The sequence below is a fragment of the Macaca mulatta genome, chromosome 18 (genome assembly GCF_049350105.2).
Source record: "Macaca mulatta isolate MMU2019108-1 chromosome 18, T2T-MMU8v2.0, whole genome shotgun sequence".
In the NCBI taxonomy this organism is placed as follows: domain Eukaryota; kingdom Metazoa; phylum Chordata; class Mammalia; order Primates; family Cercopithecidae; genus Macaca; species Macaca mulatta.
The window spans coordinates 77,373,036-77,396,602 of record NC_133423.1 but is presented as its reverse complement, the minus strand read 5'-3'; the positions used below and the strand labels follow the sequence as shown (position 1 = coordinate 77,396,602).

Genomic DNA, 23,567 nt, shown 5'->3' with positions numbered 1-23,567 from the left:
TCATAGAATCGGTGAGGAGGGAAAGAGAAGGCCGAGAGGATGAGGCAGAATAGGATACTGCCCTGAAAAAGAGCACAGATGACACGGAGGAGAGCCTGTTGTGGAAGAAAAGCGACCGGGGGCTTGGAAGGAGCCTGCGTGCGCAGCCTGCCTGTGCGTCCCCTCCAGGTGGCGGCGCTGCGGCGGTCTGGGAGCCCGCGAGGGAGCTGAGTGCCTGCCTCCCGCCTCGCCTGGCTGAGCTGCGGGCCTGTTCCTCCTCCTGGCCCTTTTGCTTGGCTTCCTCTTTGGCTTCGACTTTCCCATGAGGGACAGTCACGTGATGGTCGTGTTTTGAGTCACGTGACGGTCGTGTTTAGGTCGTGTTTTGAGTCTGGTCGTGTTTTGAGTCTGGATGCCCGGGTGGGTCTGACATGCGGACCTCCGGAGAGCCCCTGTGGATTTCCCTCTGCAGCTGGAAGGAGATAGGAATTGGTGATGTGGCTTTGCTGTTTTGCTAAATTGCTGTTATTTCAGCGTGTAAGCACGAGCTGTATTTGTATGGTAGCTCACTTTGTAGAATACATTATTTCCTTAAAAATTCACTTGGAAATGAATGTTCACTGCTGGAATCTTATTTTTCTCCTGACTTCGTATGTATAATTGAATGATACTAAACAACAACAACAAAGATTTTCCTCTAAGACAGCATCTAACTCACAATTAAAGCATTATAGTGCAATTCACAGAAACTTTCCTAATGTTTAGGCCAATGCATGGCTGCCGGGGCCACATACGTAGAGAATGTTAGCCCCGACTTTGGTTATTCAGCCGTGGTTTTGTCTTCAGCCCCGGGTAAATGTTAGAAATCTGAACTTCTAGATATTCCTTCTGAAAAGTGACTTCTTTTTATATTTGAAAGGAAGTGTAGAGTGTGTGTGCTTAGAATCAAACAGACCTTTTTTGAATTTTGGTTTTGCCACTTAATTGGCCATGTTGTGACTTCCAACAAGTGATTATACTTAGCTTCTCTACACCTCAATTCTCTTGCTTATGAAATGGGAGTAATAGATAATATATTTTACCCCATAAAATTGTCAAGATTAAATGAGAAAATGTTTGTAATATGTTTGACTCTAGGGAGACACTAATAAATGGTATTTTTTGGAACAGCTTAAATAAGGAATTTATTAGTTTTAAAAATAACTTTGAGGCTCTTTTTGGTGTAGATGCTCGCATTTTGCTTAGGAGGTTCCTATAGGACTGTTTGTAAAACTATTTAGAGAAGTAACATTAGGTGAAGCATTTCCTTTAGTATTTTTATCCTGCTTAGGAAAGAACTTATTTTTCTTTGAGGAGTAGTCAGAGCTGAAGTTTAAACCTTTAAAAACTCATTTGGTTTTTCTTTTCTTACATAACCAGAAACAGCTATGTGTAGAAAATAACTTTTTCAAAAAGCACTTTAAGTGAAAATAGATTTTTGCCAATAGTTTGTGACTCTCCTGATGAAAGTGAAGAGCAAGGGAAAATGACAGAGGCATGTGCTTGGCCTTTAGTAAGTTGAACAGATTTAAAAGATGTATAGGATTATAAAAATATACAAACTTTCAGAAAGCATGAGAAATGTGTTAATTATTTTGGGATGAAAGGGCTCTTACATGCTGGATTTAAAGTCAGTCTCATCTTAAGAAAGCCTGTACCCGTGGGTCTTGGGGAGGAGGCGTTGCTCCCAAGCTCAGTGAATGCACTGCCCATCAGCAGCGCAAGCCAGGACCTCGGGGGCTGCCTGGAGGTTCAAGGGACCTTTTTCTTTTTTTACTTCCCTTGGGCAACCTGACAAGGGAGGCTGTTGCTTCTGTTTCTGGAATATTTCTCATCTGTCCGTTTATTTTCATCTTCCCTGTACCACTTGAGTCCAAGCTGTCATCCCTTGCTTAGACTTCGCAGTTGATCTCCCCAGGCCTGCTCTTGGTACTCCCTAATCCAGGTGCACAATACTAGCTACATTGTTCTTTTCAGAATATGAGCCTGATCCTGTCCACCTCCCTACCTTTCATTTGCTTAAAACCTTTCTGGTGCTTCCCATTGCCTGTAGGATAGGATGTGGGCAAAATCCTTACTAAGGCCTCCAAGCTCTGAAGCATCTGGCCCTTTCCAGTCTCCCGAGCCTCATCTTCTGCAATGTGTCCCTTCTTCCCTCCTGCTCCCACAGTGCTGGCCTTGTTTGAGGTCCTGCTGTGGAACCCTTGTATCTGCCATCCTTTCTGCCTGAAACATCCCTCCTCTCCCTCTCCAAGTCCTTCTTTTGCCTAATTATAGGTACATGTATTGCTAAAAGCTCTGACTTCCATGCCACTTGTCAGGGAAGCTTTTCCTGATTTCTCAGACAAGTCTTGGGCTCCTATTCTGTGCTCTCATGGCCTTGTATTCTGTGAAAGCACTTACTTAGTATGGTTTGCAATTATATTTCAGACTATTTGATCCCTCCCCAGTAGATTTTAAAGCTTGTGAGGGAAGTGTCATGGACAATTTTGTTTCCTTTTGTGCCCATAGAGCTGAGTACACAGTAGGTCCTCCATGAGTATTGGTTTAATTAGTAACTAGAGAGAACAGTTGATGAGGCTGAAAGTTGGTTTGAGCTCGTGGATAAGCACTTTGTTTGCTGTGCTCAGCTGGTTGGACACTGTCCCATAGTTAATAAAAGGACTTTGAAGCTTTTGGCAGGAATGTGATAGCATGTCTTGTGGAGAGATAGCTCTGTATTGGTAATAGATAACCCAGAATGAATCTGTCTGGATGATAATGGATTTTCAAGTAGAAACATATTTGTTCTCCAAATAATCATCAAGTTATCGAAAGGCAGTTTTTAAAAGTTTATGATACTATTATTTTAATTTTGCTATATGTTGATAACTGCATTACTGTGGTTTGCTATTTTCCTTGCACTTCTATTTACCTGTAGTTGTCTTCATTGTGCTTAGGATTTTAGGGGAAAATATTTGTAATTTTTCTCAGCTAGTTGTTGTCATAATTAATTTTTTATAATTGCAAATCTGAATTAAGTAGATCAGGATTTAATTTCACAACAGAATTCTATTTTATTGATGATTTTTTAAACACAGAAACAATGCTTGAGAATTGAAACCAGTTATTCAAATCAGTGGCACATTTATGGCTTATTTGGGTAATTGGTCCATGAAATAAGACATTAGTGCCACAAGTAAACCTTGGGGGAAATCATCCTTTTTGTCTTTAAAATGGTTACCTGATTTGTTAAATACATTTCAGTCCTGACAATTTATGACTATATTTAAAACTGTTTTGGGGAATTAGCACCATAAGCTTTATGTACAAAAACAAGAGGATAGTGAAGGCTTCTTTGGTGCCGTCTATGTGTGCTGTCATTAATTATTTCCCTGAACACCAGCTCAAAGAGAGGAAAATGTTAGCTATGGATGCTTTGTTTTACATTTCATACAGTGAACCTCAGTTCAAATCAGAGACTACAGTACCTACCATGTGATAACTATAGTGTTAAACTAATTTATTCTTTATAAATTACTTTTTATATTTCAGACAAATTAAATATGACTGTTTTGTCAATTTTCCCAGTTATTGAGCATGTAGAAGTTTTTCAGTGGTGAGACTGAACAGTTTACTAAATACCAGCACTGATTTTTCCTGATGTACATTCTGTGTTAGCTTCCTCTTCCTGCCATCAGCACTGATTATTCCTGATGCACATTGTGTGTTATTTTCCTCTTCCTGCCATCAGCACAGACATAGCGGCTCAAGCAGTAGAAATTTATTATCTCACAGTTCTGTAGGTTAGAAATGTGATCTGGGTCTCACTGGGCCAAAGTCAAGGTGCGAGCAGGGCTGCTTCCTTCTGAAGGCTCAAGGGGAGGATCTGTTTCCTTGTCTTTTCCAGCTTTTGCATTCCTTGGCTCATGGCCCCTTCCTGCGTCTTCAAAACTAGCAAGGTCGCATCTCTCTTGTGCTCCTGTCATGGTCACTTTTTTCTCTGACCACAGCTGGGAAAGCTCTTCCACTGAGGACTCCTGTGATTACACTGGGGCCACTGGGATAATCCAAGACACTCTGTCCATCTCAAGGACCTTAGCTTAACCACCTCTGCAAAATCATTTTGCCATGTAACATAATGAATTCACAGTTTCTAAGGATAAGGATGTGGACATCTTTGGAAGGCCATTATCTCACCTGTCACACATTTTAAGCTACAGAGCAATAACTTTAGGTTTCCTTGAAGGAAATGGGAATTATCTTGTACCTGTTGCTAAGGGAACAGTGCTATTATTGAGCTCCTTTAGCACATAGTTTAGGGCTTTTAGTCATTAGGTCTGGCAGCTATTGCACTTTCTTGTTACATTGACACAACATTGTAATTCAAGTCAGGACAAAGGGATTCTCATTCCAAAAAAGTCAAAAAAGCTCAGTGGGGAAAATGCCCCTGTGAACTAATAGAAATCTTCACTGGCTGCTTCGAATGCACTGTCCAGGGATTTTATTTTGTGAAACTGTTTTCGATGTTTTTACATTAAAATTTTCTTTTAAGCAGTGCTAATTTAGCTTTCAATTAGTAAAAATACCCTCCTTTTACCCCAAATGATCTGCTAGTGAACTGAAATTCAGTGTTCCTTTCGTATTTTAAATTTACATTCACTGAGAATGACTAGTGTTTCGAAGGGTTAGCAAGCTGTGGAGTTGAGATATGATTTTGAAAAGAATTTATTTGAGACATTTTTAGTGTCAAGAGAAATATAATCTTGAATAATATTTTAAGTATATCCATTAATTGAAGCCCACCAGGGGATGTCTTGAATAGAGGAAAATCTAAATTCTGACTCACAGAATCAAATTAATGAAAGTAGCAGTAATAACTGGAGCTATATTATATTTAACCTATTACATTAGATGTCTCTAGGATATGTAGAGGAAAAAGGTCAAGGGAAATAGTTAATCACTTTATGAAGTGAATAGTGCCATCTCATATAGGTGGTTGTTAATTTGATGACTTACAGGGTGGTATTCATGAGGGATTATCTTAATATTAACCTCCTAATTATATGGAGTATATTTTATGCAGTCTCAGTGATGCAAATTATATTCATAGACCTTCCTTCTCCACATCTACTACATGGCAAGGGAGAAATCAGTTAACAGTGGGAAATCTGCACGCAGATGTGCTCTTTGCTGCAGACTTCACTATCACGTGCATATCCCGATAAGAAACCTGAGATTCCTCAGTTCTTGATTCCTCTCTAGTGACAGGACTGGGCCCACTCAGGAATTCTGTTCAGCATTCAATCCTGTTGTTAAAGTGATCCTCCATCTGTTTGGCAGTTTCTTCTTGTCTTCACCCCTCTGTCCACATTCACCCATTTGACTTTCAAGTGAGGTGTTGACTATTTCCTCTCCTTCTCCTTTCCCTCTTCTTCCCCCTCCTCTTCTCCTCACTCTTCTCTTGTTTTTTTGTTGTGATCTGATATATCAGTCTGGCCTAGTTTTTATGTCTCAATGCTTTTTGTTTTATCAATTCTTCACTCTGCCTTCCATTTACATGTTGGGATTCCCTTGTGTTTCAACTGTGTTTTCTTCTCATTTTGCACTTTTTCTCTGGGTGACTTTTGTTATCATCTTGATGCTATTCCGGTTATGCTACCTAGCTGCAGATTTATGTCTCAACTCTATGCTGAAAGTCAATTCCACCTGGCTATCCTTCACCCATATCAAATCACCACTCCTGTCCCCAATTTTTTCTCTATGTTCCTGGTCACTTTCAACCCTGTCACTGTTTACCCATTCTTGTAGGGCAGAAACCAGTATGTTCCATATGACCTTAAGTTTAATTACTAAAGGAGAAGGGGAAAACCAAAGATGTGGAAGAAGTTTTTTTTTGTTTTTTTGTTTTTTTTGGTAAACATGAGAAAGAATAATACATATATTTCTGTAGAAATTCATTTGAACACCTGGAAAGACCAGTTGATTTCCTAGCAAACTAAAGATTATCACAGGGCACTCAAGAAAAGGTTGAACATTTGAATAGACCAGTAGAAGACATTGATAAGTGAGGTCCAGAGTGGATCACAGAAGCACTGGTCTTTATCTTTAAAAGAACAGATAATTCCAATGATAGTTAGACTCTTCCAGGTCACAGGAAAAGGTGAAAGTTTCTTTGTGAAGCCAATAAATGAAGCTAAACTATAGATGCATATCACATATAAATATAAATATGAAATCCTAGATAGATATTGGCAAATATAATCCAGCAATATATTAGAAGAATGATATCCTGGTATATTACTAAGGAGGTATAATGATGAGTAATGTAAAATTCAGTGATAAAGCAAGGTTCAGTATTATAAAATCTGCCAACATAATTTATACAGCAACAAATTAAACTACATGACTAGCCATGTAATGATCTCTAGATACTAAAATGGCTTTCGATAAAACTTAATTTCCATTCCTTGCAAAACAACTTATGTAAAATAGGATTGAATATAATAAAAATTATTTACCAAAATGTAACAGCAAATATATAGCAAAACATTAAAACCCTTCAATTCAATTCAGGAAACAGCTGGGGATACCCACTATCATCATTAATATTCATTATTGTCTTGGAATTTTTAGCGAATGAAATAAGCAACAAAATTAAATGCGCACTACAAACTTTGGAAAGAAGAGATTAAAAAATACATATACATGTGTTTATATATGTATTTGTATATATGTATACAGGTATATATAAACACATACGTATGGTTCTGTTTATATGTATATATAAACACATATATATGGTTCCTCCACTTAGCTGCATATTTACAGATGACAAGACACATATTTACACATGTAAGCCTTTATACCTAGAAAACCCAGGAGAATCTAATGATAAACTATTGGAATTAATACAAGAATGTTGAAGTGGTTGGATGTAAGATAAATACAAAAACTTACTGTTGCCTTTTCTGTATTTCAACCATCAGCACTTAGAAATTAAAAAAGGAAAAATATTCCATTCATAATAGCAATACAATATAAAATATTTAGAGTAAGTTGAATAAGACATGGGAAGGGTCTTATATGAAGAAAACTGGAAAATCCTACTGAAGGATAGAAATTACTATTTGAATAAATGGAAAGCTATACCACAAAAATGTCAGCTCTCCCACATTAATATTTATTTCGCTTCTAAAATAGAATCTCAACTGGTTTTAATTTCATTTGAATAAAATGTTTTTATGCCTAAATCCCCAACATTCTGGTGGTATAGTAATAGAAACAGGAATCTGTGGAACAGGATAGAGAAACCAGAAGGAGACATGTGAGTGTGTAATACATGAGAACGACGGTAAATCAGTTCAGGAGGACAAAGCATAGATTTTTTATTTAATTGGTTATGCTTGCCCAAGGGGCCTTTGTCTATATAAAAATGAATTTCAAATAGATTAAAGACTTAGAAAATGTTTTACGAGAATATTTTTAGGAGACAAAATAAATACTCTAGGGTAAGGAAGAACTCAATCAAGAGTGGAAACTTGTACTCTAGAAATGAAATTATAGACATATAAAAATCAGTTTTTATTTAATCTGAATTTTGTTATTTTAGTCTCATTTTTGAAGGATATCTTCATTAGATATATAATTCTTACTTGATGGTTTTATGGCTTTCAGTGCTTTAAAGATGCAATTCCGTTCTTTTCTTGTCTTCCTTGTTTCTCATAGGTCACCACATCTGAAATTTACAGAGCCCCTAACTGCTAGCATTTCCTATTTCTTTTCTCTGTCTTTATTTTTCTCCTTAACACTTACTGTTGTCTGACATGCCATTTATTTTACTTATTTGTCTTGTTTATTGCCTGTCTTCACCCACTAGAATTTATGATGGATACAGGCGGGTTTTTTTTTTTTAATGGTTTGTTTTGTGCTGGATTGTAAGCTCTGAGCACATAATACGCATTCAATTAATATTAGTTGAATGAAAAATGAGGACTGGATGAATACTGTCCTCACGACAATGTTGATTACTCTGTCCACTGTATTCTTAGCCCTCAGCTCATATGTTTGCAACTGGATTTTCCTTGTATGATAGTTATCTGGTTCCTCCACTAAGCTGCAGCCTCTTTAAGGGCAAGAGCCATATCTTATCCTTATTTGAATCATTATCACCTAACACAGGGTCTGTCTCATAGAAGGTACTATAAGTCAAAAGGTATGGGAGACAGGTCTCAATCAATTTAAAAAATTATTTTGCCAAGGTTAAGGATGCGCCCTCAGGAGGTCCTGATGACATGGGTCTGAGGTGATCTGGACACAGCTTCATTTTATACATTTTAGGGAGACATGAGACATCAGCCAATATATGTAAGACGTACATTGGTTTGATCCGGAAAGGAGGGACGCCTCGAGGCAGGGAGGGAGCTCCCAGGTCATAGGTAGATAAGAGACAAATGGTTGCATTTCTTTGAGTTTCTAATTAGCCTTTCCAAAGGAAGCGATTGGGTACACATTTATCTCAGTGAGCAGAGGGATGATTTTGAGTTCTGTCTGCCCTTTGTCCACAAAGAATTTCCTTATGGACAAATTGTGAAGGAGGTATGTAGCTCTTTATCTTTGTAGCTATCTTATTTAGGAACAGAATGGGAGGCAGGTTTGCCCTAAGCAGTTCCCAGCTTGACCTTTCCCTTTGGCTTAGTGATTTTGGGGTCCTGAGATTTCTTTTCCTTTCACAGTACTTAAAAAGTATTGGTTGAACCAATGAACACCTAGCTTGGAGTTTTTTCCCTTTGTCTTGTCATACATGAATAAAATATTGATGATTTCCCTATTCAATCTCATGATTGAGTATGGCTAAAAAACATTGATGATTTCCCACTAATGCAATGTCATTATTGAGTTTGCCACATGTGAAGGCACCATTTTAGTGCATGTTTCCACACACACACCTGTGAGCCTCTTCCTCATCACAGACTGTCCTCCAGCCTTCTCCTGCTTACCTCCAGGCCTGCCTGTGTTGGAACCGAACTGTTGATTCCTTCCTGGGCAGGGGTCGCTGCGAAGGATCACCGACACGAGATTCACAGCAGAGAGTTATTTATTACTAGCGCGCTAGGGTCCCAAGCTCTAAGTTGGCCTTGGGACCCTGACTGCTTGTTACAGGCTGTTTATATAGGCAAACACAAGTTCAAACACAGCTTAGGGCACGAAATTCAAACAAAACTTTAGGCGCGTGGTAATTGGGTCTGTCTATGGCCTGAGCAAGGTGTCTTGTTCTAATTGGTTAGAGCAGGACCTTATGAGGTTTTTTTCTGGAGTTGTTGATTCCGGGAACTTCGAGGCAGGGTGGGACCCCATGAGGTTGTTTCCCGGAATTGGCAGGGTGGGACCCTATCAGGGTGGGACCCTATTGAGGCAGGGTGGGACCCTATCCAGAGCCACCTGGTGTTAATTTTTTAAGTTCTTTTTTTTTTATGAGGCCTAGTTTCTAAGTTTTATGCGGCCTAGTTTCACCTGCGCCAGCACACGTTCCCTGTTTTCTCAGTGGAAACAATCCTGAGGCAAACCCTCCCACTTGCCCCTGACGTCACCTCTTTCTCCAGCTTCACATCCCTACTTTTTCCTGCATCTTCAGTCAAGCACTGTAGCCAGCCTCAGGTAAAGGCCACTGACCTCTTTCCAGTTAACTGAATTCAATTGTCTTTGTTCAGTCCTCATGTTGTTTTACTTTTTAAATCAAATTTGACAGTGACGTTCTCTACTTGAAAGCATTTCCACCTGCATTCCTCCCATTTCTCTGGCTGCCCCTTCTCACTATGCTTTGGCTGTTTTTCCTCCACCCACATCTTAAAAGCTGCAGGTCACTAGGCTCCTCTTCTTGGCCCTACCAACCCCATGCTCTGCACACACTCCCTGGGATCTCCTCTGCTTTAATGCCCTGCACACTGATGGGCACTAGATCCATGGTTCTAGCCTTGAACTTGCTCCTGCAACGTCTCCAGAGGGTTCATCCTAAATCTCCTTTAGATGCCTTTGGATTTCAAAGATTCAGCATCTCTGAAAATGTACTAAGCCCACTCCTCTAGTTTTGTCTTGCATAGTGGCAGGTATAATCCTAAATTCACTCTCCTAAGCTAGAAATGTCAGAGTCCTCTTTCTCATCTCGTTGATTGTCCAGTTTTGTCACATCTCATTCAGATGACTCTCTGCATTCTTTCTGCTCCTCTCAATCCTCACAGCAGCTATCTCAAATCGAGACCTCGTCATATCATGCCTGCGTGCGGCATGGTCTCCTTCCTGATATTTCTATGATAAATCATCCTTTCTTATTCTATACTAGTATCCCTAAAATTGCCATCAGTACTATCTTTTTTTTTAAAAAAAAAAAATCAAAACAGCTGCAAAAACAATAGGCAGGGCAGAGGAGACCCAAGTCCAAAACTTATTGTGACATTTCTTTGCTTAAAGCATCCACTGACTTGACAGTACATATAGACTGAAGACTGAAATTCTAAGCATAGTGTTTAATCAGATTCTTTATTTTGCAAGGAAGAGAGGTCACTCAAGCTTGCTCAAGTAATGGGCTGTAGTGCAAAAATACATGTTTGGGGAGGATGGAGACTCATTGAAATTCAAGAACAGGAACTGTAGTCGGGATTCTGAGGCTGTCCTGTCTGTAGGGCCACCTGCCACAGGAACCTGGCCCTAATAGGAAGCAATAGTTCTCAAAGTTAGCTGCATCAGAATGACCTGGAGGGCTTGTGGAAACAGATTGCTGGGCCCTACTCCCAGAGTTTTTGATTCAGTAGAGGCCCACATTTTCACTGATGTTCCCAAATTTGTATTTCTAGCAATTTTTTGGGTGACACTGATGCCGCTGGTTTGGGTACCACACTTTGAGAACCTTAATCTTTAAGGCATGTAACATGGTTTGGGAAACCTTTGATGAGCTCCTTCAGAATTACTTGTTCCTCTACTTTGCAGGTTTCTTCACTTATAGTAGAACAATGATTCTCAAACTTTAACATGCATTATAATCATTTGGAAGGATCATTTGAGTGGATTGCTGGTCCCCATCACAGTTTCTGATTCATTAAATCTGAGGTGTGGCCCCCACATTTGCATTTCTCACAAGTTTCCAGGGATGACCACACTTTGCACTGGATGAATAAACTGTTGAATCACCAGATGGTGAACTCTGAAATCCCCTTCTTGATCACACCCTCACACCTCCCAGCTCTTCCCTCTCCTTCAATTCTGTGGAATCTTTTAAAGAATCGTGTTTCGTATTTTAGCTTTTCCATTCTTTCTTGCTCTTTGTTCGTTGTCTTCTGACTTCCTTTGCCTCCCAGGCCAATTGGGACTCTTCAGGCATTTTATCTCACATTCTCATGGCTTACAGCCTCTCAGCCACTTGGCCGTCTCCTCCTCAGCCCCCAGCTGTCCGCAAACTTAACCATCTGCTCCCACTTCTGACTGTCAGGAGCTGTTGGAGAAAGTCCCCTGGTGCCAGTTGCCTCCTCAGAACCACCAGTTTAATGCAGTGGGACTGTCAGGACTGTTCTGTATTCCTTATATTCAGTCCTAGTTGAATTTTCATAACTCTCCCTTTCCCCATGCTCCTGAAGGCACCACTGTGACCTTTCCTCTCAGCAGACGCCATCCTACCTCATGAAGGCGGTGAGGGTACTTGGTGGGGTACCCTCCCATCTTCTTCCCTAGTAGCCTAAAACTCTCCTGCTTTTAATCTCATTCACCACGTGCCTTTTAATCTCAGGGTCCTCCCCCTACTTGTGTTCCTAATGCTACCTGTCTGTTCTGCCTCTCTCTCCGGTCGATCATCCCTGTTTTCTGAGAGCCTCCTTTTTCTCTCTCTCTGGGTGCATTACCCTCAATGGAGGAACTGAGATGTCCTGTCTCCTGATATGCTTAACAGCAGCAATCAACGAAGACTTCCTTTCTCTTCTTCCCCGTCAAGCCCGTATGTCACCTGCCTCCCAGTTCATTTGCAAACCTTTCCAGTTGTTTCTTTCGTGCTTTGACCTCTGCAGTCTGATTTTTGATCTCATCCCTCTGCCGATATCTCTGCCTCTGCGGTGCCAGTGACACCCTGGATGTCAGATCCAGCGGTTTCTCCCATCTGCATCTTACTTGGGCGAGCACAGCCTTTGATGGTGCTGATCTCCCTGTCCCATGGAAAACCCTTTCCCCGGAGCCCCCGGGTCTCTGTCGCCTCCTTCCAATGCTGCCTCCCTCTTGCGCCTCCCCCACCTCACTCACGGCCGAGGAAGCGCTTCCTCTGACCTCAGCTCTTCTTCCTCGGTGTAATCCCCACGGCTGCCTCTGTATGAAAAGCTTTGCGTTGCCTTTTGTTGAATGTGTGTTTTTTACATATTATTATATACACCTATCGTAGACTATTCCGGATACCAAAAGTTTAACATCTCGGAAAATAACTCCCAGTTTCCTCCGCGTTCTGCGCTGGTCCCTCCACTTGCTTGGCCCTTCCTGGTGCCCGGCAGCTTCGGGACTATTTTGCCTTCTACCTTTGCTGCCCCACCTTGTGCCTGTTGATCGTATTTCTGCATTTTCTCTCAATTTCCTTTCTACCTTTCTTTTTTTTGTTGTAAATTGACAACTTATAAATTGTATAAATTTAGTGTGTACAAAGTAATGCTATAATTTATAAATACAATGTGGAATAATTAAATAAAACTAGTTAACTAGCCATCACCTCAAATACTTAACATGTTTTTGCAGAGAGAACATTTGAAATTTACTTTCTTTGCAGTTTTGAAATGTACAATACTCTATTAACCACATTTACCATGGTGTGCAATAGAACTGAAAAACAAACAAACGAACGAAAACCAAAACCAACCCCAAACCATTGCTCTGGTCTAACAGAGACTTTGTACCCTTCAACATTCATTTCACCATTCCCCTCACGCCCTGCTCCCCCCCGGGGCTCTGTAACCATGGAAGGCACTGCATGTCCCCCTTTGTTTAGGACACAACCACACTGTCGCTTGTTTGGACTATTGTGTGGTCATTCTCAGTCTCCACTGCCTGTCTCTCCATCCATTTCATCCTTACCTAGTGCTGATTCATAAAGGAATTTCTGATGATATCATCTACCACTCAGAAGTCTCCAGTGGTTCTCTAAACCACGAGAATAAAGACCAAACCTGTTAGGTCGACTTTGAGGAACCTGCCTGGTCTTACATTTGCCCCTCCAGCCCCTAGAGTGCAGCCTTCTGCTGAGTGGATCCCTGCAAGCTTTGTGCTGAACGTTTCCCAGACTCTGGCATTTGCAGAAGCAGCTCTTTCTTTCCAGTCCCCTGACTTTGCCCACGCTGCGTCTCCCTGGATTGCTTGCCAAATTTCTCCTCAGCTCAAAGAGAATTGTCCTCCAGGAAGCTTTCTGTGTTCAGAGTAAATCCTCCTTCATTTTGATTCCAGACACATTGTTTGGGTTTCTTAACTGTGCCGTATTAGCTCTTGGGTCTGCTTGTTTATTCGTCAAAACACTGAGTCCTACCATATGTCAGGTTATGGGTGATGTTTATCTGTCTCTACGCTTGTCTCCCCGACTCGAGCAAATGCGGCGTGAGGGAGAAGTTGGGTTTTCTCAGTACCTGCTTTGCCTGGGGAGATGAGCACTACATGAATTTAAATTCGGTAGTACTAAAATGAAAAGCAGCCTGACTGTGCATGTGAAAAATGTAGGGAGAGCATGGAAAGGATCCTGTCACAGTGACCTGGCAGAGGGACCAAAATGTGAGTCTGCAGCTGTGGCCTCAGTGGGGTATTGTTCAGCAGTGATCAGTTGTTAAGATTAGGAAGATTGTATTATTTCCAGTTGGTACCACAAAAGAAGGTGCTATTTATAATGGTGTGGTTGGTTGCCACTGACAGTTGTTCTCACATATTCTAAGGCATTTTCTGACGGAGTCACGTGCAGCATAGCTTTTGAAGTGAAATGGAAATATCACCATGAAGGGTTGTGTTTATGGCTAATGGAATTGGGAAAGGGCCACTCTTAAGATATACCTGGTTGTATCCTTAAGAATGACAGTTGATTCATTCTTTACCCCCTGACATTTTCATTTTGGGTTCATAAAATTACTGATAAGTATTGTACAATTTCCTAGAACTGGATATTCTTGTGGCCAAATCTGTCAGCCTTTGTCTTGCATTGCTTCACAGATCTCATTGCCTTAACACGTAGTCTTCATTTTTTTAATGACTTTTATTTGTATATAAACATGCAGTTCTAATGATAATGTTCATATAAACTGTGCTTAATTCATATTTTAAAAGTAATATGTGATCATAACCATAATTTATTTGACTATTATTGGATATTTAGATATTTTTCCAACTTTGCACTGTTGTAAAGGCTGAATTTATTCCTTTTGCATTTTTTAGAATAAAATATTAAAGTTGGGATGAATAGATCAGTGAATCGTAACATCTTAATTTTTGGCTGTAAATATGTATTGTCAACATGACTTTCAAAAGTTTAAATCAAATTCACAAAGCCACCATCCATGAGTGACCTTATTCATTTTCCTGCAAACTTAATTTTATGGTGCTTTTAAACTTAAAAGTAACTAATTAAATAGGCATTTCTGTTCCATTTTGACTGTGTGTGCTAGAGTGAGTCAGCAGTGTATAGTGGGGATGCCTGAGCTAGGGATTTTATTTACATACAGACTTTTTCAGCTGTGTGAACTGTGTGATCTCCGTGAGCTTCAGCTTTTCAGAACAATAAAATGGGGCTATTAATCTGATATTCAATATTGTAAATAACAAGTGAAAATGTAGACATTCACACATATGTGCTCACACACACACGTATACGCATACACATACCCTAATCAGTACCTGGTATACCATATGTATATATTAAGTGACAGGTAATACATAATCGAATATATTTTGTTTATTATGTAATGTTTGGCAAAAGGGTAATAATTGGAACATTTTGCTAGAGCCAATGAATATAGTGAGAAAAAATGGAATTTAGGGTTTATGAAATTGTATGAATATCTAATATTCCATAAAATAAGTGCCATATCTGTAGTATGTCTGAGAAAACTGCAGAAAAAATAAATTTAGTGACTGAAGCAGTGTTGTCTCATAATTGGTTCCTTCTCTCCAGGAAACTGAGAAATGAATTGGTCAAAATAGACACATTTGAATTCATATTTAAAGACCAGAGTACTATTCTGCCTGTCTTCCTTTCCTTTAATTCATTAAACACCTTTTTTTTTTTTTTGAGACGGAGTTTCACCCTTGTTGCCCAGGCTGGAGTGCAGTAGTGCAATCTCGGCTCACTGCAATCTCCGCCTCCTAGGTTCAAGCAGTTCTCCTGTATCAGCTTCCTGAGTAGCTGGGATTACAGGCTCCCACCACTACACCCGGCTACTTTTTGGTATTTTTAGTAGAGATGGGATTTCACCGTGTTAGCCAGGCTGGTCTTGAACTCCTGACCTCAGGTGAGCCAACTGGCTTGGCCTCCCAAAATGCTGGGATTACAGGTGTGAGCCACCGCTCCTGGCCCATTAAACAAATATTTATGGCCAGGTATGATTGTAGCTCCAGAGAAGCAATGATGAACGATACCAAGATGGTTTCCCCTCCGTTTTAGAAGCTTATATTCTGCTTCCAAGTAGAATATGGCTAATTTCAGCTAAAATACTTTCTGTGAATAATGAAACAACATGGTGAGAAACAGAGGTTAGAGAATCCCTTTATAATTCAGTGACCAGGGAGGACCTGTCTACAGGCTCTGAGACGCAAGCAAACTTCGTATTCCCTCATCTCACTTGCAGGCACGATGTTACTGAGTAATCCTCTTGCTTCACCGAAAGATGTAATTCAATGAAAGTTCGTATTGTTTGATATTATACATTCTTATTTTTGATCAATTTTAAAAGATTCTTGGGTATGTATGTGATCATAAAAGGAGGCCTTAGAGTTTACTTTTGGTGAAATGATAATGTGTGACAATTGGAAATATGATTAAATTGAGAAATTACATGCAATCTTTTAAAGAACACAGCTGTTGTAGAAAATGAGATATCTGTATTTGCTTTAGAGCCAACACTGCTGTAATGTTTTTTGTAAAGCACATAATTGTAATGCAGCAAAATGCTTGTGTGGAAATTGGGATGTTGAATAGTCTTCCTGGAGCATCTTCAGGATTTGTCAGATTGCTTTCTCTCTCTGGCAACATAAAACATCTCATGTGGCAGAAGCGGTGCAAGCCTTTAGGCATTTTAATGGACCAATGAACTGTCAGCTCCTTGATGGAAATCACACCATGATGTCTCATTATTTCCAAACAATACAAGAAAATCCATGGATGACAATTCTGGTGTCTTATTTGATGATTAAAATGCTTTAAAAAAGTCTCATACATTAGTAAGTGTATCTAGCAATAACAAGTTCGTGTTGTGACAGATAGTGAATATTAATGTCCATGAAGTTTTTAGTCTAATTTTTAGCTGTAAATTGATATGATGTTTTTCTTTATTAGCTATGTTTAAATTACTTCCCTTTGTTGTCAATGACATACAGGTAGCAAAAGAAATAAAGTATATATGATTTATTTTTCATCTACTAGACAGCAGATTTTACTCACTTTAGTGGTGATGGATAAAATTTCCACATAACATTTTCATGCAACATGTCCCATTAACAGGGGCTCAGAAATTATTATTATTATTATTTAATTTTTTTCCAAGATGGAATTTCGCTCTGTCGCCCAGGCTGGAGTGCAATGGCGCAATCTTCACTCACTGCAACCTCTGCCTCCCAGGCTCAAGCAATTCTCCTGCCTCAGCCTCCCAACTAGCTGGGATTATAGGCATGCACCATTACACCTGGCTAATTTTGTATTTTTAGTAGAGATGGGGTTTCACCATGTTGGCCGGGCTGGTCTCAAATTCATGACCTCAGGTGATCCACCCACCTCGGCTTCCCAAAGTACTGAGATTACAGGTGTGATCCACCATACCTGGTCAGAAATTTTTTTTAATGACACAAAGGTTACATGAATTATTCCTGCCCAATTGATGAATTTTGTGTTTGTTATTCAGTCAAATTGTTATATTGTCTTGAGAGGTTTCAAATGTTCGACTGAGAGGTGCATCGGTGCATCTTACCCCCTGACATCCCTGGTGCTGATGCAGCGCTGACCTATTACCATCTGCATCTTCTTCTGGAACATTCACAGCAAGATAGATGCTAAAATTAGGACTCAGATAGCATTTTCTGATGAGTATTCTCCAAGGATGTGTGTGTGTACGGCTAAGTAATAATACTTGTAGATAATTTTTTAACTATAGATTGTGTTAAATAACGAAAGAATATTTACATCAATCTTGCCATCTATGTGTAGCCACTGTTAGTATTCTGCTGTTTCTTTCTGATTGCTTTTCTAAGAGAATGTGTTTGGTTGTATGGACACACATATGCCTATTGCTTAGCACATAAAAGGTGCTATATAAATATGTGAATAAATGAATGTCTTAATATATGGAATAATTTGTATAATATATATGTGTGTATGTTGTTATTTTATTTTTAATTGACAAATAATTGTATATATTTATGAGGTACAGTGTGATTTTAGATATATGCTTGTGGAATGATTACATCAAGCTAATTAACATATCTGTCACCTCATATGTTTTTTGTCATGAGAATGTTTAAAATCTATTCTTTTTAGCAGTTTTGAAGTACATAACATTATTCAGTATAGTCAGCATGCTGTAGAACATATCTCTAAAGCTTATACCTGCTGTCTAACTGGAACGTCGTGTTCTCTGGGCAACATCTCCTCATTCCCGATTCCTTTCTCATCCAGCCTCTGGTAACCACCTTTCTAAGCACTGTTTCAATGAGTTTGATTTTTTTTTATTGCATGTCTATAAGATCATGCAGTATTTATATTTCTGTGCCTCTTATTTCACTTAGCATAAGGACACAAAACAGCAGATATGATCTAAATAGACACCGTTTTGTGTCCTTACTTAGATTTTTTACTTAACCCAGATAATTCTCAAAATATATGAAATATGTAAAACATAAAAATACAGTTTTTGATAACCTCAGAATCATATATGTATATATGTACAATAGTTTCTTTAACCTCCTTCCCATATGAATACTACTTTGCATTCTGCTGTTATTTTGTGATATACATTTTTACCATCAACTTTTATCAGTGCTTAACTACTTTGTTAGTATGTAATCCTAGAGAAGAAATTACTGGGGAGTAGAATGTAAACCTAAGATAACTATTAATCCTTTTTGCCAGACTTTTGTTATTCAAAAATGATAATTTTGTTGAATTACAAAGATTAGCTATTCATCTAGAAAATTTGGAAAGCAGAAAAAGAAAGCACAAATAAAATTGGGAAGGAATTATTTATAATTCTGGCACTTAAGATCATTTCATGTAAATGTTTTTGATTTATGTAAGTTTAGTCTTATTTAATCTATTACACATTTACCAAAAATGATCAATTTGTTTCCTTAACTGCTTCTTTTTCCTACTTAGTAGTATATCATTACATAGTCCTTCTCTGCCTTTAGACAGTCGTCTACAATGCAGTTTACTGGCTGGTTTTGAAAGGGCACGTCCATGTAATGCATTTAATTACCTCCTCCTTTGTGGACCTTGACTTTGTTTCCAGTGTTTAATTTGATGTGGGATTCTAGGAAAAAAACTCTTGTGTTTTGCCCCTTGGACACATCTGCTATGATTGCATTAAGACAAATTCCTAGGAGAATTGCTGGTTCAACTTTCAGGAACGATTTTTTTTTTCCCCCAAGATGAACTTTCACTCTTGTGAACTTTCACTCCAGTCTGGAGTGCAGTGGCACCATCTCAGCTCACTGCAACCTCCACCTCCTGGATTCAAGCAATTCTCCTGCCTCAGCCTCCCGAGTAGCTGGGATTACAGGTACCCGCCACCGTGCCTGGCTAATTTTTGTATTTTTGGTAGAGACAGGGTTTCACCACGTTGGCCATGCTGGTCTCAAATTCATGACCTCAAGTGATCCACCTGCCTTGGCCTCCCAAAGTGCTGGAATTATAGGCGTGTGTCACCGCGCCATGCCAGGAACGATTTTTAAGCATTGACAAATACTGCCACATTACCTTTCCACAGATTGTGACAATTGACATTCACAGCAAAAAGAAGTATGAAAGTGGAAGAAGATTATAAAGAACTTTAGACTATTCACTGTAAAATTAACTGAATCACTTTCCAGAAAGCCTGTGCCTGTTCACCCTCTTTGAGAGGAGCAAGATGGAACCCGATTTGAGAGTTCACTGGGCATTCTCTTGAGGGTGGGACATATTCATTAGCTGGGTCTGAAACAGGAAGAGCTGAATATGGAGTGGTTAGGTGATTTTACTAAACGTTCATATGAAATGAGAGAGAAGGCTCTTCTTAGTTGCTGGGTCTTTCAATTACCAATTTAACTCATTAGCCTGCTTCTTGAGTTTATTGTGAAGTGAGTTTTATTATTTTCCTGTCACTAATTGTTTTGAGAAAAGTCATTGTGTGTTTCTCTTCCAGCCCCTTCAGCGGCTGCACAGGGAGCATGGTCTTGGGAGTGGTACTTGAAAGAACAGAAGGCTGTCGCAGCACCTGTTGAGCTGTTTTCCAAGGTCAGCCACTGAAGGACTTATATTTATATTAAGAGGTTTAGTTAAAATGAAATGACTTTCCTAGATGGCCCATCAACTTATTTGAATTATTTGTAGGCTTTGCTGGCAAATGACCCCACAAAATCTAATCAGAGCTTTAGTGTTTCAGAGTGGGCTGGAGCCCAGCGCCACCACCTGTCAGCTCTGTGACCTTGGGCAAGTCATTCAATTCAGTTTCCTCATCCATGAGGTAGGAAAAGTTCCCTACCTTCTTTCTCCTTGGGTGGTTGGAGGACTAAATCAATTGTATCCATAAAGAATACAGGATGCAATGTGCACACTCTAAATGCTCAATAAGCATTAGGTTTTACTTTTATTAGCCAGTATTACCTGCAGTTAGAGGGATCTGTTTGAGAGTGGTGAGTCAAGCAAGATGTCAGAGAAGACATTGAAACCCCTGAATCCTGGCATACATGACTAGAAAAGTGAACAGAGTAGCCGGTGTAGACTTCCTTGGCTGTCTGCTAGCACCAGGGCCTTACAGGGGATCATCTTTATGCAAGACACCAAATCTTCTGATAGTCTTTTTGTTCTTCTTGGTCTGAGTTTTAGATGTTTTGGGGAAATTTATATGCATCAAATTTGCCTCATTACTTTACTTTTTTTTTTTCTTTTTTCTTTTTTCTTTTGAGACGGAGTCTGGCTCTATCACCAGGCTGGAGTGCAGTGGTGTGATCTTGGCTCACGGCAACCTCTGACTCCCTGGTTGAAGCGATTCTCCTGCCTCAGCCTCTTGAGAAGCTGGGATTACAGGCCCATGCCACCACGTCCAGCTAATTTTTGTATTTTTAGTAGAGATGGGGTTTCACGGTGTTGGCCAGGATGGTCTCGATCTCCTGACCTCATGATCCCCCTTCCTCAGCCTCCCAAAGTGCTGGGGATTACAGGTGTAAGCCACCATGCCCAGCCCATTTCTTTACAGCAGGAAGCTACAGCTTTTTATTTGGTTTACTTTTCATGACATCTGTTGAGTTACATCTAGTATTTGTTAGCGTGTGAAAGGGCCAGCATTTGGAATCCTGAACATGACATGCAACAGGGAAGAAGAGGTACAACGAAGATGAAAAGAAAGGGAAACCAAGTGCAGACCCCTCATGTTCAAGAAATGATGCGTGTCCTTTTGTTGTCTAGGCGGTATGCTTCACTAACAAACACTATGAAGGTCATACCATAGAAAATGAGAACATCTAGAGCAGTGTTCTTAACCCAGCCTTTGCACCATCTACTTTTGTGAGCTTTGGAGAGCACAGCGTGGGTCTTCCTGAGACCTACTAAATCAGACCCTCAGGAGATGGGCCTGGAAATGTGTAGCTTGAGAACCTCCTGCATTCTTTGTGCAGGTTTGAGGCCCACTACCACAGAAGGTTTAAGAACCGTGCATTTTCTGTCTAGGAGTCAGGTCCATGTTTCCCCACGTTGCTTTCACCTGATAAGACAGAGGGGGTTTCTTCCATCCAAAAGTGCAAGCTCAGTAAGGTAAGGGATTTTCCTTCATGTATCCCGGCAGTGCCTGCTGTGTTGTGTGTGCTCAGATGATCAGTTGCTATTGAGTGACTTCTACGGAAACTCTTCTCGCTTCTGAGTATAAAGGTCTCTGAAGGTGGTTGGCTTGGACCAGGGCAGTTCGGCGTAGCTCACAGTCACCTTGCCCTTTCCCCCCTGCCCCTCCCTGCCCTTGCCATGGGCCCACTGCAGGTTGGGAGGGCAGAACAGAGTGGGCTGAAACAGGAGCTGCCTGAGAACTGTCAGGCGCTGACACGCAAGGGCAGAGGTAGCGGGGTCAAGGTCCAGGATTTCAGGTTGAGCCAAAGAACATAGGTGAGGTTTGCGCCCCGATGGCTGTTGTGGCTAAGGAGTCACACCTGTGCCGTGTCCTCGGATCAGGGTACTAGGGCAAGGGTCCTCTCTTACACCCCCTCCACTGCCAGGATTAAATCAGATGTTTGGGTGTTAGAGGTGAAGTGTGGACTAATTTTCAGAGCAAGAAAAGTTTTGACTGATGGCAGCCAAGTGCTAGATTCTCTGTCCAGCTCCTGTGTTGCCCCACCTTTCAGCCTGTCAGTGTAGTCATGTTATTCTCAGAGCTTCTCCTCTAAGATCCTTTAATCCCCATCAGCCAGTGCAAGAACACCTGCAGGACTGAGAATTTCTCCCTCAGATTTTCCCTCATGACCTGGTGTTAACTAAAAAAAGGCCAAAAGGGCAAACGTGGGATTCCTGTTCCTGAAATAAATCCTCATGATGGTATTGGGAACGGTGTAAGCATATGCTCTGGGTCATGTGGCTTTCCCCCTTGACTTTAGAGAGAGATGACAAAAGAGGTGCTGGAAGGCAGTAAGTGGGAGGGGCACAATGTTGTGGGACATACAGACAGGAGTGGGCCCCCTTGGGAGGGTGGAGAGAGTCAGAGAGACTCTGTTGAGGGAGGTGGGTGGTGAGCAGGTCATGCACCTTTTGATGATTCTTTGGCTAAGGACTTTCTCAAGCTTTTGAAGTCTAATGTTTGTCGTCTCTGAAAGGAACAGGAAAGCATTCGTGTGTGAGAAAATAGACGTGTTTGATATGTTGGACTGCCTTTCTCTCCAGTCATAATCTAACACTCACGCTGCTCGCATGTTTAAGACGCCATATGTGCAAATGCCATGTAAGACTGGCCAAAACACTAACGAACGTATGACATGGTGTCTTAGGGTCTTGCCGGCTAATTGGCATATGATATGCAACAATCTGAGGTAGAATGTTAATTGCCCATGGAATGCACAAGTAATGAATTTATTGGGCATTCCATGTGTGAGATGAGACTTCATTCGACCCTGAATGAGGAGGAGAATGGAGCTCACCAATTATTACGTCTGATTTGCCCTAATAACTAAAGAAGATACTTGTGATCAAGATCACAGTGTTACTCTAACTTGAATTTATATTTTCAGATGAAATAAGCATTGTCTATAATTGAAAATAGTTTTCAATATAATCAAAAAGGCAGTTGATTCATGTCAGCTTTCCAAGAAGGAGCATAAGACTCAACTCAATTTTATATTGACATTGTGCTTTTGGCTATTAATGTTCATTTTCATTGTGTAAATATTATTATAATGTTGTTCAGGTCAGCCAGCTGAGATGGAACTCTTCAACTGTTGACACTGAAATGTGGAAAATAAAACTTAATTCTATGCTTAGAAAACCCTAAAGACTCTGTCAAAAGGCTCCTGGGACTGATAAATGACTTCAGTAAAGTTTTAGGATACAAAATCAATGTATAAAAGTCAGTAGCATTTCTGTACCCCAATAATGTTCAAGCTGAGAGAAAATCAAGAACACAATCCCAATTACAATAGGCACACAAAGAGAAAAATATCTAGGAATACATTTAACCAAGAAGGTGAAAGATCTTTTCAAGGAGAACTACGAAACATGGCTAAAAGAAATCACAGATGACATAAACAAATGGAAAAACATTCCGTGCTCATGGGTGGGAAGAATCAGTATCCTTAAAGTGGCCATACTGCACCTGTGCTCTGCATCCTTTCCATTCCTGCCTTTCTAGAGATTTTACTCCATCAGTTATCTCATGACCTGTCTGTAAGTTGCCATTTCTTCTCTTTTGAACATTTCCTTTTAGAGCCAGGCGAGGTGGCTCACGCCTGTAATCCCAGCACTTTGGGAGGCCCAGGTGGGCGGATCACCTGAGGTCGGGAGTTCGAGACCAGCCTGACCAACATGGAGAAACCCCGTCTCTACTAAAAATACAAAATTAGCTGGGCGTGGTGGTGCATGCCTATAATCCCAGTTGCTCCGGAGGCTGAGGCAGGAGAAACGCTTGAACCCGGGAGGTGGA

At 40.3% G+C, this 23,567-nt stretch overlaps 1 protein-coding gene across 17 annotated transcripts in view; it reads left to right on the top strand.

Moving 5' to 3' along the window:
- Positions 1 to 23,567, top strand: part of L3MBTL4 (L3MBTL histone methyl-lysine binding protein 4) — a 449,613-nt gene that overhangs the window by 128,479 nt on the left and 297,567 nt on the right. For 15 of the 17 annotated variants that reach the window (XR_003724606.2, XR_013408124.1, XR_013408125.1 and 12 more), the window contains one exon: positions 19,599 to 19,690. The exons of the other annotated variants lie outside the window; for them this stretch is intronic. Coding sequence is in view for 11 of the 15 variants with exons in the window: in XM_015121580.3 (XP_014977066.3) it covers positions 19,599 to 19,690 (92 nt within the window). In the remaining 4 variants the exon portion in view is untranslated. The remainder of the gene's footprint in view (positions 1 to 19,598; positions 19,691 to 23,567) is intronic. 17 annotated transcript variants of the gene reach the window in all.